At 47.5% G+C, this 15,724-nt stretch overlaps 2 protein-coding genes across 6 annotated transcripts in view; one reads left to right on the top strand and one right to left on the bottom strand.

Moving 5' to 3' along the window:
- The window catches only part of LOC129461052 (zinc finger protein 587), a 125,628-nt gene that overhangs the window by 45,106 nt on the left and 64,798 nt on the right, over nucleotides 1-15,724 (top strand). For 3 of the 4 annotated variants that reach the window (XM_063615304.1, XM_063615300.1, XM_063615299.1), the window contains exon 1: nucleotides 10,948-15,712. The exons of the other annotated variant lie outside the window; for it this stretch is intronic. Coding sequence is in view for 2 of the 3 variants with exons in the window: in XM_063615300.1 (XP_063471370.1) it covers nucleotides 15,680-15,712 (33 nt within the window). In the remaining variant the exon portion in view is untranslated. Of the gene's footprint in view, nucleotides 1-10,947; nucleotides 15,713-15,724 lie in introns of those variants that run through there. 4 annotated transcript variants of the gene reach the window in all.
- Nucleotides 99-10,970, bottom strand: ZNF552 (zinc finger protein 552). Of its 2 annotated transcripts, XM_055239947.2 has the most exons (3): nucleotides 10,410-10,970; nucleotides 6,009-6,135; nucleotides 99-2,123 (listed from the first exon to the last, which is right to left on the bottom strand). In XM_055239947.2, the coding sequence occupies exons 1-3, from the start codon at nucleotides 10,440-10,442 to the stop codon at nucleotides 1,060-1,062; spliced, it is 1,224 nt and encodes a 407-aa protein (XP_055095922.2). In that variant the 5' UTR covers nucleotides 10,443-10,970; the 3' UTR covers nucleotides 99-1,059. The 2 variants fall into 2 exon arrangements, with proteins under 2 accessions (XP_055095922.2, XP_055095923.2); XM_055239948.2 differs by lacking the exon at nucleotides 6,009-6,135 and having other exon boundaries at nucleotides 10,410-10,936.

The raw sequence follows: 15,724 nt of genomic DNA, 5'->3' as shown, positions 1-15,724 counted from the left end.
GACATTTCATAGCAGACTATACTTCTCAGCAATATACAACAAATTAACTCATGTCTACATTGATATCAAAATAAGCATGATGCAGGGGCACCCAGGGATTATAAGAGCAAACACTTTATTACATCAGTCAGAAAATTCTAGAAAATGGAAAGTACTCTATTGTACTGCAGAGTAACTCAATGGTTGTCTGGAGAGCACAGAGAAAAACTTTATAAAGGCTCCAGGTAAATACAAAAGTGATAGATTAGATAAATTCATTATTGTGACTCTGGTGGTTTCATGGGATTATAAGAAAATTCAAGCCAGGCGCCGTGGCTCACACCTGCAATCCCAACACTTTGGGAGGCCAAGGCAGGCAGATCACGAGGTCAGGAGATTGAGAACTTCCTGACTAACAGGGTGAAACCCCGTCTCTACCAAAAATACAAAAAAATTGCCAGAAGTGGTGGCAGTTGCCTGTAGTCCCAGCTATTTGGGAGGCTGAGGCAGGAGAACGGCATGAACCCAGGAGGCGGGGCTTGCAGTGAGCCGAGATTGCGCCACTGTACTCCAGCCTGGGTGACAGAGCGAGGCTGTCTCAAAAAAAAAAAAAAAAAAAAAAAGAAAATTCAAGACTTATCCTACAGCTCAAATATGCATACTTTATTGGACATCATTTATATTTTTTATTTTATTTTTGAAACAGGGTCTCACTCTGTCGCCCAGACTGGACTGCAGTGTTGCAATCTCGGCTCACTGCAACCTCTGCCTCCCAGGCTCAAGCAATCCTCCCACATGACACCTCTCCTGTGAGTTATGAAGCCAGACTTCTGGATAAATATCCTGTATTTGTCACACTAGTAAGGCCTCCATTCAGTGTTAACTATAATCCTGAAGGAATAGAGGTGTGGCTACAAAACTGCCCAATTTATTTTACTTGTAAGGACTTTTCTCTGGTGTGAACTCTCCAATGTCCAAGGAGAGCAGACTTTTGGGTAAACATTTCCACATTTGCTGCAATTGCAGGATCTTACTCAGGTGTGTGCTCTCCTGTATTTAATGAGACTGGACTCACTGCACTCATAAGGCCTTTCTTTTGTGAACTCTCTGATGATGATGAAATGAAGAGATTTGCCTAAATTTTTTTTCACATTCACTGCACCCATAAGGCTTTTCTCCAGTGTGAACTCTCCTGTGTTTAGTGAGACTGGAGCTTTCAGCGAAAGATTTCCCACATTCACTGCACTGATAAGGCTTCTGACCAGTGTGAACTCTCTTATGAACACGGAATGTAGAGCTGTGGGTAAATGACTTCCCACAATCACTGCATTTATATGGCCTTTCTCCAGTGTGAACTCTCTGGTGTGCAACGAGGTGGTACTTGTGCCTAAAAAATTTCTGACAAACCTCACACTCATATGGCTTCTCTCCAGTGTGAATTCTCTGGTGTACAAGGAGGTGGGACTTACTGTTAAATAATTTCCCACATATCCCACATGTATAAGGTTTTTCTCTAGTGTGAACTCCTTGATGATTACTGAAGCTATCATATTTGCTAAAGGATTTCCCATATTCACACCACACATTACGTTCTTCTCTAGGGAGCAGTCTCTGATGTTGACTGAGTATATGTTTGGTGCTAAAATGTTTCATGCATCCTCCACAGCTGTAATGGGTTTTTCCCCCATGAAACAGAGACACACACTCAGTTTTGCTGTTTGATTTCCCAGTGTCAGTGGCCTCTTGCTGGAGTAATCCTGACCTGAGCAAAAAGTCCTTCCCACTCTGACTGAAGACAGATGACTCCCCTGACACATGGAACTTACACCTCTTCACAAACAACACCTCCTCAACACTGCCTCTGTAGGGCTTCTCTCCAATGTACTTATCCTGGGGCTGATGAAAGTTTCCACTGTCATACAATTTATTCCCCCAGGACTCACACCTGTGCAGTTTCTGCTTGTGATGTGTTCCCTGATGATCTGCCACATGCAAAATGTCTCCCAAGATGGGGCCACATATCTCACAGTGGGGGGCCTTCTTGGGAGACACACCTGCCATAGGAGTCCTGACCTGAGTCTCTCTTTGTATATAAATACTCCGCTTAGAAGGTGCCGCCTCATCTTCCACTCCACACCAACAACCTGAAAGCAAGAAAATGCTGGTGAAGTGCATGTTAACTCTGGTGGGAAGGCACAGACCACCCACAAGTGTATCTGACAAACTGAGGAATTACTCCAAGGAAATACTTGGAGGAACAGGGTGAAACCCCGTCTTCGGGTGGAAGATGGTGCTATTTATTATTACTGGACTATAAAGGTCACAGAGTGTAGGAGGCCTCATAACATAAAGGACACAGCCATGTATGTAACATAGGGTGTACAGGCAGGGTCTGCAATTCCCGCATCTGCAGAACTTTATGTCCTCATGACATGTGAGTGCTGTAGAGAGGGATTTGTCCAGGCCAAGGAAAACACGAGCAACACAGCAGCTACTGCTCGAGGACAGTTTAACAAAGTGTACACATTTGCTAACACAAAACCAGTATGCTAATACTGGAAACCACTGCAGATGAAGATGTGAATAAAATTAAGATGTGGGGTCCAGAGACGTGAAGATTATTCAGGGGAATAAATATCAGACTACAAGCTCATGTACAAATCAGTTAAAGGATTTAAAAAAAAAAAAAAGAGTACAACTGACAAGGAGTACAACTGACAATTCTGATGCTCTTAACAATGGGGAAGACACCAGTAGCAGTGGCTCATGGCTGTAATCCTAACGTAGGAAGATCATCTGAGCCCAGAAATCCAAGACCAGCCTGGGAAACATGGTGAGACCCTGTCTCTACAGAAATTATTTTTAAAATGGCCAAGCGCGGTGACTCATGCCTGTAATCCCAGCAGTTTGGGAGGCTAAGGCAAAGGGATCGCTCAAGCCCAGGAGATCAAGACCAGCCCGGGTAACACAGCAAAACCTCCTCTCTACAAACATTCACCAGGCGTGATGGTGTGCACCTGTAGTCCCAGCTACTCAGGAGACTGAGGCTGGAGGATCATTTCAGCCCAGGAGGTTGAGGCTGCAGTGAACTATATTCACACCACTGCACTCCAGGTAACAGAAATGACAGTGTGAAAACCTGTCTCAAAAAAGAAAAGTGAGAGGAGAGAGGAGGAGAGAGGAGGGGAGGGGAGGGGAGGGGAGGGGAGGGGAGGGGAGGGGAGGGGGAAGAGGGAAGAGGGAAGAGGGAAGAGGAAACAGGAGAGAGAAGAGAGAAGAAAAGGGCCAGGCGCCCTGGGTCATGCCTGTAATCCCAGCACTTTGGGAGGTGGAAGTGGGTGGATCACCTGAGGTCAGGAGTTGGAGACCAGTCTGACCAACATGGAGAAACCCTGTCTCTACTAAAAATACAAAATATTAGTCTGTGGGGAAAAGAAAGAGAGATCAGACTGTTATTGTGTCTATGTACAAAGAAGTAGGCATGAGACTCCATTTTGTTCTCTACTAAGAAAAATTCTTCTGCCTTGAGATATGGTTTATCTGTAACCCTACCCCCAACCCTGTGCTCACAGAAACATGTGCTGTGTCAACTCAAGGTTAAATGGATTTAGGGCTATGCAGGATGTGCTTTGTTAAACAAATGCTTGAATGCAGCATGCTTGTTAAGTCGTCACTACTCCCTACTCTCAAGTACCCAGGGACACAAAACACTGTGGAAGGCCAGCATTGTCCAAGGTTTCTCCCCATGTGATAGCCTGAGACTGACACCTGTAAAGGGTCTGTGCTGAGGAGGATTAGTGAAAGAGGAAGGCCTCTTTGCAGTTGAGATAAGAGGAAGGCATCTGTCTCCTGCCTGTCCCTGGGCAATGGAATGTAAAACCCGATCATATATTCCATCTACTGAGATAGGAGAAAACTGCCTTAGGGCTGGAGGTGAGACATGCTGGAGGCAATACTGCTCTTTAATGCATTGAGATATTTATGTATCTGCACATCAAAAGCACGGCACTTTTTTCTTTACCTTGTTTATGATGCAGAGACATTTGTTCACATGTTTTCCTGCTGACCCTCTCCCCGCTATTACCCTATTGTCCTGCCACATTCCCCTCTCCCAGATGGTAGAGATAATGATCAATAAATACTGAGGGAACTCAGAGACTTGTGCCAGTGCGGATCCCCCCTGTGCTGAGCACTGGTCCCCTGGGCCCACTTTTCTTTCTCTATACTTTAGTCTCTGTGTGTCTTTCTTTTCTCAAGTCTCTTGTTCCACCTGATGAGAAACACCCACAAGTGTGGAGGGGCAGGCCACCCTTCATTGGCCAGGCATGGTGGCACATGCCTGTAATCCCAGCTACTCAGGAGGCTGAGAGCAGGAGAATCGCTTCAGCCCGGGAGATGGATGTTGCGGTGAGCGAGATCGCACCATTGCACTCCAGCCTGGACAACAACAGCGAAACTCCATCTCAAAAAAAAAAAAAAAAAGGAGAAGTCCAGGTGCAGTGGATCACACCTGTAATCCCAGCACTGTGGGAGGCCAAGGCGGGCGGATCATGATGTCAGGAGTTTGACACCAGCCTGGCCAATATGGTGAAACCCCGTCTCTACTAAAAATACAAAAAATAGCCAGGCGTGGTGGTGTGCACCTGTAGTCCCAGCTACTTGGGAGGCTGAGGCAGAAGAATTGCTTGAACCCGGGAGGCGGAGGTTGCAGTGAGCCAAGATCGCACCACTGCACTCCAGCCTGGGCGACAAAGTGAGACTGTCTCAAAAAAAAAAAAAAAAAAAATTAGCGGGGCATAGTGGCATGTACCTGTATTCCCAGCTTTTCAGGAGGCTGAGGCAGGAGAATTGCTTCAGCCTGGGAGGCAGAGGTTGCACTGAGCAGAGATCAAGCTACTGCACTCCAGCCTGGGCAACAGAACAAGACCCTTTCTCAAAAAACAAACAAAACCAAAAACAAGAATGAAGGAGAAAAGACGATACAGAAATCATGTGTGCTTACTTGTCTGGCCCCAAAAATATTACTGAAATAGAATAGGTTTCTGTCATGATTTGAATAAAACTCTGACATCATGCACCACTGTCCTAGGATGCTATTCTTCAGGGACTCAGAACCCATAATGCTGAGGCTGGATTCATTTGCATCTTCTGATCACAGAAGACCACCAAGATAACCAAGTACATGAGACATACATGATGTAAGAACAAAGGGAAAGACAGAACAAGGAAACAGCCAACACTGGCTTAGAACAACTCAGCACATGACAGCAGACAGGAAACTAAATATTACAAAAAGAATTTCTGTTTTTGGAGATGGAGTCTTGCTCTGTTGCACAGACTGGAGTGCAGTGGCACAATCTCAGCTCACTGCAATCTCTGCCTCCTGGGTTCAAGGTATCCTCCCACCTTAGCCTCCCAAGTAGCCAGGATTACAAGCGTGCACCACCACACCTGGCTAATTTTTATATTTTCAGTAGAGCTGGGATTTCACCGTGTCAGCCAGGCTGTTCTTGAACTCCTGGCCTCAAGTAATCCATCTGCCTTGGCCTCCCTGAGTGCGGAAATTATAGGCATGAACCACTGCACCAGACCTACGAAGAGAGTTTCTAAGGAGGGTATTACAAGAACAGTGTATAGTCTATATAGGCAGTGACAATGCCAATGAAGACAATTCTGGCACAGGGAGGCATGAAGAAATAGGAGGTGCAGGAATGAATTAGATCCCAAACCTGAAATCTAGATGAAATCACACAGACATCCACAGGACAAACAAGGTAGCCTGCATTAAGATGCCTGTAAGGCTTCTGACTCTGAATTCTTCCCTGGGAGCTCAATAGCAGGTATTGGGGCTGCTCCAAGAATGGAGAGGGCAGTATGCCTACCTCAGTCCTACCAACCAAGAAATTACCCACAGAACTGAGGTAGGAAGCTGTGTCCATGCTCCTGACATGAGAAAGTCTTGCCAATAGAAAAAAAAGGGGAAAGATAGAGACTAGCTCAGGTCACCGGGGTGAGTGTGGGCAACTTACCCAGGGAGGATATAAGTGCCAGGTTCTCCAGCGTCACATCACGGTACAGGCATCTCTGAGCCTCACTAAGGAGATTCCATTCCTCCCGGGTAAAGTTCACAGCCACGTCTTCAAAAGTCACTGTGCCCTGTTATGACGTTGACAGATGAAACTACAAACCGCCCCTATGCTGAGGTATCACAATCCATCTCTCCCACACATCTACTCTCGCACATCCTCCTCTCAAGGTCCTCAAACATAGGAGAAACTAGGCCCACTGGTCATGGGGTACAGCAACCAACAACAATAGTTAGGTGAACAAATAGGTATCTATGTGGTGGCTGTGACATAAAGTCCACCCCCTCCTGACAGGCACTTCCCCTAGTATGGCCGAGGTCATGGAAAGCCCAATGTGGCACCTTCAGCACAGCAGAGATATCCTCTCTGAACGCACCTCATTCTTTAGACTTCCCAGGTACATTCCATGTCCATCCCCAGCTGACTGCCACACACACCACTGGCCTCTCTCTGGCCTTTAAACAACTTGAAGTATCTTAACACCCTCCTTTTTCTTCTACTAGTGTGGGTGGAAATCTCCCACTAAGGTTATATTGTAAAGTGCCAAAATAAATGACAACTGATACTCGACAGATGCCATTAACAGCAGTTTAAACATAAAATATATTCACAAACTGGTAAGAGGGACACCTCTCACCACAGAGGGGTTTCATTGTGGATAACAGAGAGTAACCAGGGATTGTATAATGCAAGCTTTGTAAGATGAAAAGGGCGTAATGGCCTAATTCCCTCAGGAGCATGCCACTGGCTTCTTAAAATAACTCTGGTTATAGAAATGGAATTGAAACACACTACAAAGTATAATAGTCAGGAACTCTACCTGGTCCCGCTGATGGAAAGGTTTCTTAGGCTATTATACATTACTTAAGATAGTAGAGGACTGGGCATGGTGGCTCACGCCTGTAATCCCAACACTTTGGGAGGCCAATGCAGGCAGATCATGAGGCCAGGAGTTCAAGACCAGCCTGATCAACATGGCAAAATCCCACCTCTACTAAAAATACAAAAAATTAGCTGGGCATGGTGGTGGGTGCCTGTAATCCCAGCTACTTAGGAAGCTGAAGCAGAATTGCTTGAACCCAGGAGGTGGAGGTTGCAATGAACTGAGATTGTGTCACTGCACTCCAGCCTGGGCGACAGAGCAAGACACCATCTAAAAAAAAAAAAAAAGTACAGTGGGAAATTTGCACTCAGATCATTTGAGGACACACCAATATCACCAGATATCCAAGTGGCACATCACACTGCACCTTCATTTTGGGGCTTACATGACATCGTGGCTGACACCATCCAGACTACACTTGGCCAACCCAAACAGGATCCAATATCTCCACAGAATTCCATTTCTATTGGATCCTAAAAGAAGTGGTAGTCTCAAATAATTCTACGAAGGCCTCCTTGCGTGGCTCCATAGCGACGCAGAACTATGCATGACTTCAGATATCAGTGGCAGTATTCCACTTCTGTGCCACATTTGCTGACCCCTCAGCAATTATGACCTTCCTCTTTTGACCTAACACCATTTAAAGCCAAGCCCCATTGGTCGTCCATACGGGGCCTAGTGACTGTCACAGATGAGCATATTTCCTCCTGACCATATACTCCATGGTGAATGAAACTCCCCAGGCACCAACATAGTTGTGTCACAATCTTGGCAAGTGCATATAACGGGAAATAAGCACCAACTGCAGTCTAAGTGTCACCTTCCCTCAATTACTCCTATACTTCTGAATGCATGTCATGTCTATTATCTCCATGGAAGTCCGTGTCTCCTGACAAACTGCTGTTGGATACATCTTACCTTCATTGTCACTTAACTCCCTCTTCTGTGTTTATGAATGACAATAATGTCAGCTAGGGATCCAAGCAAGACATCCAGTCTTCAGTCTCCAATCACTGTTTCCTGGACCGCTAAAAGATTTACCACCTTAATCTGAAGTGTGCCCTCCTAAACGTGACCCTTGGCTAACTCACCTTAGTCCACACATTCACTTCTATATATTGCATGGCCCCAATATCAGTTCATTTGCAGAGATCCCAACCTATGTGGACATTACTCACTTGTTGCCTCTACTTACTGGTCTCTGAATCACCTCAGATTCTTAACACAGTGAAAACAACCCTCCTTATAACCCCAGTGAATATTATGCCTATGCTCAACTTGCTCAACTTGCTCATCTCAGCTGATACAGCTTCTATCACTACAGCTGCTAAGACCAAAAACTATGGAGTCATACCTGAAACCTCTCTTTCACACATTTACCATCATATTAGAAAATGTAGCTTCCCGTTTGCAAAATGTTAATAGTGAATCCAGCTACATCTTCTTAGCCATGAATTGTTCATTAACCCTCACCTGGATTATGGAGCCAGCCTCAACGTTGATCTTCCTTCCTCCTCCCTCAACTCCACATTCTGTTCTCCAATGTGGAGCCAAACAGAACTGCAGTACAACTCCCCGCTCTGATCAGTCTTACCTCTAAGGATTTTGCTTCCTGGCATGAAATCCAGGGTTAAACTTCTAAGTGTATTTACATAGGTTCACTGAAATGGGAATACCTCCATACAATGTGTCATGGAGTTAGGACCTTGGCTTTAGGGTTTCTCCAAGGTTCCCAGATCAAATGTCTGAAAAAACACCACTTAAGAGTCCCAGGGCCAGGTGTGGTGGCTCACACCTGTAAGCTCAGCACTTTGGGTGGCCAAGGTGGGTGGATCGCTTGAGCCCAGAAGTTTGAGGCCAGCCTGGACAACATGGCGAAACACCGCCTCTACTTAAAAATAAAAATAAATAAAATATAAAAATAAAAATTTAGCCGGGCATGATACTGCACGTCTGTGGCCCCAGCTACTCAGGAGGCTGAGCCAGGGAAGTCGAGGCTGCAGTGGGCAGAGATCACGCCACTGCACTCCAGCCTGGGCAACAAAGTGAGAACCTGTCTCAAAAAAGTTTTAAAAATTAAATTTATTTATTTATTTTTGAGACAGAGTCTCACTCTGTCACCCAGGCTGGAGTGCGGTGGTGCGATCTCGGCTCACTGCAAGCTCCGCCTCCCGGGCTCATGCTATTCTCCTGCCTCAGCCTCCCCAGTAGCTGGGACTACAGGCGCCCGCCACCACGCCAGGCCAAAAGGCTAATTTTTTGTATTTTTAGTAGAGACATGATTTCACCGTGTTAGCCAGGATGATCTCGATCTCCTGACCTCGTGATCCACCCGCCTCGGCCTCCTAAAGTGCTGGGATTACAGGCATGAGCCACCGCGCCAGGCCATATTAAAGTAAATTTAAGAGACCCAGGCCACCACAAGCTAGAGAACACGTGGATAAGGGTCAGGACTCGTGAGGGAATAGAATACCCTCCACTTTCTTTCTTTTGTTTTTTTGAGACGGAGTTTCACTCTGGTTGCCCAGGCTGGAGTGCAATGGCACGATCTCGGCTCATGGCAACCTCGGCCTCCCAGGCTCAAGCGAGTCTCCTGCCTCAGCTTCCCAAGTAGCTGGAATTACAGGAATGCACCACCACCCCTGGCTAATTTTGTATTTTTAGTAGAGACAGGGTTTCTCCATGGTTGGTCAGGCTGGTCTCTACCTCCGGACCTCAGGTGATCCTCCCGCCTAGACCTCCAAAAGTGCTGGGATTACAGGAGTGAGCCACCGCACCCGGCCACACCCTCCACTTTCTTGTATGCGTTCCTTAAATGCTTCCACAGCCATAAAGGCCTGAGGGAAGAGGCTGACTTTACAGGACTGTGTTCCTGATATGATCTGGTAAGCTCAGGCCTCCCTGAACGCTTTTGTGTCCATGGAGCCAGGTGACCTTGGACTATTGTCTGACCTGCGTGTCTCAGCACAAAATGTCATCTCTACCACCTATATGGTCTACAAGGATTCAATCTCAAAGGGCCCCAACATCATCCCCTCTCTACTCTGTTATTTATTTGGCCTTTAGGAAACTTTAAAAGCCTGGACTTTGATCCAATCCCTTCTTTCTTGGAAATTCTCCACATTTCTAGTGTCCTCGCAATGATTTCACAGCCCCCAGCCTCCTTGCTCTTCCAGGAGGAGTTCCGCCTCACACGTTGTTCCCTACAGGCGCCTGTGGACCCCAGGTTCCATCCTCCCGGATCCGTCCATCTCCAGGCCATTGCCCACGCCCCTCCCTGTACCTGTCGCTCTCCCCACCGCATCCCACGGGTGTCTGAAACAGGGATCCCTTCCGAGAGCCCCTCAGTGTCCCGACGCCGAGTCCGGGTTGCAGAGCCGTGAGCAGGTGCCGCTCCTTCGCTGCTTTAGGACTTGTGTAACTAGGAGGTGACCGGAGAGCATGGAAGGTGCCACAATTACCTGAACCGGGAACCTCAGCGCAGCTGCTGCCATGGGACCACGTGGGGTAAGCTGGGTTGAGAGCAGCAGGTGCCCTTAAAGAGCTGCAGAGTCACGTCTGTGCAGAGAGAAGAACGATCTCGACCTCCTGGATCCAGTCACCACCACGGTCCCAACACAGCGATCGGAGGACTCTCATTCCACAAACATACCTAACGCCAATCGAAATGGTCGCTACTAAAGGGCGCCGGGAGTCCCGCCTCTACCTTACGTGCGCACACGGAAACGCCTTCAATCTGAGCTCTCACTGGCTCTGCCGCGCTGTCATTTGACGCAGAACTTTCTGGGTAATGTAGTTTCCCAGGTTCCAAGGCAAGAGAGAGAGATACCCAGCGGCGCTTGGGAAGGAAAAGCCCAGCTCCACCTCCCGGGCTCTCAGGGAGGCCTCCTGACCCGCATGGTGGTGCGCGCCTGTAATCCCAAATTTTGGGAGGCTGAGGTGGCAGGACTGCTTAAGCCCAGTTGGTCCAGGCTGCACTGAGCTGTGACTGCACCACTGCACTCCAGCCTGGGCGACAGACCCTGTCTCAAAAGAAAAAAAAAAATGTTAATTAAGCATTTGTGCTGTTAGGGGAGGAGAACACCCCTCATATTGTTTTATGCCCAATTTCTGCCTCCAAAGAAACAAGTAAAACTAAAAGGCGGAAATGAAATCCACAGGCAGACAGCCGGGCGCCACACCCTGGGCCTGGTTAAAGATCGACCCCTGACCAAACCGGTTATGTTATCTATGGATTCCAGACATTCTATGGAAAAGCACTGAAAATCCCTGTCCTGTTCTGTTCTGTTCTGATTACCAGTGCATGCAGCCCCCAGTTGTGTACCCCCTGCTTGCTCAATCAATCACGACCCTCTCATGTGGACCCCCTTAGAGTTGTAAGCCCTTAAAAGTGACAGGAATTCCTCACTTGGGGAGCTCGGTTGTTGGAGATGTGAGTCTTGCCAGAGCTCCTGGCTGAATAAAGCCCTTCCTTCTTTAACTCGGTGTCTGAGGGGTTTTGTCTGCAGCTTGTCCTGCTACATTTCTTGGTTCCCTGAGCGGGAAGCCAGGTGATTAACAGATGGTTGAGGCAGCCCGTTAGGCAGCTTAGGCCTGCCCTGTGGAGCATCCCTACAGGGGACTCTGGCCAGCTTGAGGGACGCAGAACCTGAGAGCACTCCCAGGTAGGCAATTGCTCTGGTGGAACACCTCGCCAGAGCGGCGCATGGCAGGACCCCACAGAGGATCAATGCAGTGGCTGAACACTGGGACGAAACAGGCACTTGGAGTCCAGACATCTGAAACTTAGTAAGACTAGTCTTTGGAACTTGCCCACTCCATTTGAGTGGAAGGGTGGCCTGATCACCCACGGTGTACCTGTACTGGCACTTTGGTTTTTGTTTTTGACTTGACTTGGATTGCTTGATACTTTGGTTTTGGTTTTGACCTGGCTTGGATTTCTGGATACTCTGATTTTGGTTCTGATTCTGGTTTGGTGTAAACTGTAAAAGTGTGTGTGTGCCCTTTTTACCTGTTCTTTGTTTTGTGGTGTGTGTGTGGTGTGAGCGTGGTGTTTTGTCTCAAAGAAGCATGGGTCAGACACAAAGTAAGCCCACTTCACTAGGAACTATGTTGAAAAATTTCAAGAAGGGATTTAAGGGAGATTACGGTGTTACTATGACACCAGGAAAACTTAGAACTTTGTGTGAAATAGACTGGCCAGCATTAGAGGTGGGTTGGCCATCAGAAGGAAGCCTGGACAGGTCCCTTGTTTGAAAGGTATTGTGTCTGGAATTGGTTACTTCTGGTGGGTTCTTGATCTCGCTGACTTCAAGAATGAAGCCACAGACCCTCACCGGCATCGTTAAAGTTCTTAAAGATGGTATGTCCGGAGTTTGTTCCTTCAAATATTCAGATGTGTCTGGAGTTTCTTCCTTCTGGTGGGTTCGTGGTCTCACTGGCTTCAGGAGTGAAGGTGCAGATCTTCGTGGTGAGTGTTACAGCTCGTAAAGGCAGTGCAGGCCCAAAGAGTGAGCAACAGCAAGATTTATTGTGAAGAGCGAAAGAACAAAGTTTCCACAGCATGGAAGTGGACCCGGGTGGGTTGCTGCTACTGGCTGGCAAGCTTTTATTCCCTTATGTGGCCCCACCCACATCCTGCTGATTGGTCCATTTTACAGAGCCCTGATTGGCCGATTTTACAGAGCGACAGAGCGAGACTCCATCTCAAAAAAAAAAAAAAAAGAAGAATCTTATTTTGAAGCCAAAACCATCAGAGTGACAATTCCAATTATGTGCTGAGCATAATTCCATCTGTTAGACATCAGTGCTAACATTTCTCTGAGGCCCTAAGTTTTTTCACCATCTACTGATGTTTCCTCAGAACTACTTCTGTCAGAACTGTTGAATAATTACCTAGTCAGTGTTTTTGGTTTTTTTTTTCACAAGGAGTCTCACTCTGTCGCCCAGGCTACAGTGCAACAGCTCAATCTCAGCTCACTGTTAGCTCTGCCTCCGGGGTTCAAGCAATTCTTCTGCCTCAGCCTCCCAAGTAGTTGGGATGAAAGGTGCGTGCCACCACGCCCAATGAATTTTGTATTTTTAGTAGAGACAGGGTGTCACCATATTGGCCAGGCTGGTTTCGAACTCCTCACCTGGTGATCTGCCCGCCTCGGCCTCCCAAAATGCTGAGATTACAGGCGTGAGCCACCGTGCCTGGCGTATCTAGTTAGTATTAACAGGCTTTTGTATCTTGCATTTTACAACTGTTTCTCTCAGGTAATTTTCATTTTTCATGCAGAACACTCCCTGTTCTCTTAAGATACATCAATGATAATCACTTCCCATCAATGACATGAACTCATGGATTTAACAAATGCCCAGTATGACCAGATGGAGAGCACCACCATTAAGGACTGTAGCTATTACCACTACCAAGCTACCAAATCTTTTATTGTTGTTTACATATATATGACTGACTTCAAATTCCTAAAAGGAGTTGAATATAAGTTAGAATATCAAGCAAAGGATACTAAGTGGGTAAAAGTGTTGCACAATTAGTTGAATGCTACAATTGATTTGTGAACCTCCCAAATTTGAGACAGGTCTCAGTTCATTTGAAAAGTTTATTTTGCCAGCCAGGCTCAGTGGCTCACTCCTGTAATCTCAGCACTTTAGGAGGCCAAGACAGGCAGATCACGAGGTCAAGAGATCGAGACCATCCTGGCCAACAAGGTGAAACCACTAAAAATACAATAATTAGCTGGGCAAGGTGCTGCACGCTTGTAGGCCCAGCTACTCGGGAGCCTAAGGAAGGAAAATCGCTTGAACCCGGGAGACAGAGGTTGCAGTGAGCCAAGATCTGGCCGCTGCACTCCAGTCTGGTGACTGAGGGAGACTCCATCTCAAAAAAAAAAAAAAAGTTTATTTTGCCAAAGGTGAGGACGCATGCCTGTGACACAGCTTCAGGAAGTCTTGACAACACGTGCCCAAGGTGGTTGGGGCACAGGTTGTATTTTTTGTTTTGTTTTGTTTTGTTTCAAACGGAGTCTCCCTCTGTCGACCACGCTGGAGTGGAGTAGCGCCATTTCTGCTCAACTGAAAGCTCCGCCTTCCAGGCTCAGGCCATTCTCTTGCCTCAGCCTCCCGAGTAGCTGGGACTACAGGCACCCACCACCAGGATGGCTAATTTTTTTTTTTTTTGTATTTTTACTAGAAACGGGGTTTCACCATGTTAGCCAGGATGGTCTGGATCTCCTGACCTCGTGATCCGCCCACCTCCTCCTGCCAAAGTTCTGGGAATACAGGCATGAGCCACTGCGCCGGCCGGTTTTGTACATTTTAGGGGGACATGAGACATCAGTGAATATATGTCAGAAGTACATTGGTTCCGACCAGAAAGGCAGGGACAAGTCCAAGGAGGGAGGGGACTTCCAGGTCACATGTAGGTGAGAGGCAAATAGTTGGATTCTTTTTAGTTTCTGATAAGCCTTTCCAAAGGAGGCAATCAGACTATGCACCTATCTCAGTGAGGAGAGGGATGACTGAATAGAACGGGAGGCAAGTTTGCCCTGAGCAGTTCCCAGCTTGACTTTTCCCTTTAGCTTAGTAATTTTGAGGCCACAAGATTTTCCTTTCACAGATTCTACCAGCAGGAGAGTTGTTTTCTGTAGGAATCACAGAGATTCACCTTTGCACTCCTGCTTTAGGGGAGCACATCGCTAACGTCCTTGATTTGCCTTAGGGACGCTAATGCTTCTGAGGGCCTTCAGAAACATCATAACATAGTAAAGCTCATCAGCCTCTGCTTCCAGTGCAGGTGTTTTGCGACTGAACGACTGTTTCAAAGGGTATGGTAATTTGCATTTTTAGCCTTTGGGAGAATGCTAAATAATAATTTTAGCTTGAACTCCCTGTTATTTACCTTGAGCTCCCCAAAATCTGAAGTAGTATTTTTCCAAATTCTTGAGTGATTAGTTACAGACACTAGTCTCCAGGAATCTCAATACGGCTTCTAAGGCTAGGTGAGACCAGTCCTCTGCCCTAGAAGGGCGCACTTTTTTTTTTTCTTTTGAGACAGAGTCTCGCGCTGTCGCCCAGGCTGGAGTGCAGTGGCGCGATCCCGGCTCACTGCAAGCTCCGCCTCCGGGGTTCACGCCATTCTTGTGCCTCAGCCTCCCGAGTAGCTGGGACCACAGGCGCCCGCCACGACGCCCGGCTAATTTTTTGTGTTTTTAGTAGACACGCGGTTTCACCGGGTTAGCCAGGATGGTATCGATCTCCTGACCTGCGATCCGCCCGCCTCAGCCTCCCAGAGTGCTGGGATTACAGGCGTGAGCCACCCCGCCCGACCTCAGGGCGCACTTTTAAGGAGAGTTCCTGACCTGAAGGTGGGCTTTTCCTGCAGATGCGCCTCTGGGTAGCGCCCTCTTCATAGCCTTGAAACCTCGTGAACTACATTACTCAGAAAGCTCTGCGTTGAACGAATGCCATCAGAGCCAATGAGGGCTCGGAAAGAAGCATTTCCGTGTGTGCACTTAATGTAGGGCCGAGACTTCCGGGGTCCTCTAGTAGCGGCTACATTGATCTGCGATACGCATGTTTACCCTGTTTGTGGCCCCGGACTGCTAGGTGAGACTGCGGTGACTGAACCTAGAAGGTGGAGAGGAACCGTCCTCGGTGCACAGAGGCGGCTTTGCAGCCCGGTGACCGCGCCCGCTGCTCCCCGGCCGTGCTTTCCCCAAGTAGTCCGATGGCTGCAGCTGCGTCGAGGCGCCCTGCTCAGGTAATTGTGGTG

Source organism: Symphalangus syndactylus, chromosome 13 (genome assembly GCF_028878055.3).
Source record: "Symphalangus syndactylus isolate Jambi chromosome 13, NHGRI_mSymSyn1-v2.1_pri, whole genome shotgun sequence".
Lineage (NCBI taxonomy): Eukaryota > Metazoa > Chordata > Mammalia > Primates > Hylobatidae > Symphalangus > Symphalangus syndactylus.
This window is presented reverse-complemented; position numbering and strand designations above follow the sequence as displayed.

Bases quoted from the DNA above. Each gene is read 5' to 3' on its own strand.
- ZNF552 (XM_055239947.2), bottom strand. From the start codon at position 10,442: ATGGCAGCAGCTGCGCTGAGGTTCCCGGTTCAG. The intron at 6,136-10,409 runs GTAATTGTGGCA...ACGTCATAACAG, and splicing joins CGCTGAGGTTCCCGGTTCAG to GGCACAGTGACTTTTGAAGA. The intron at 2,124-6,008 runs GTAAGTTGCCCA...TCTTGCTTTCAG, and splicing joins GGCACTTATATCCTCCCTGG to GTTGTTGGTGTGGAGTGGAA.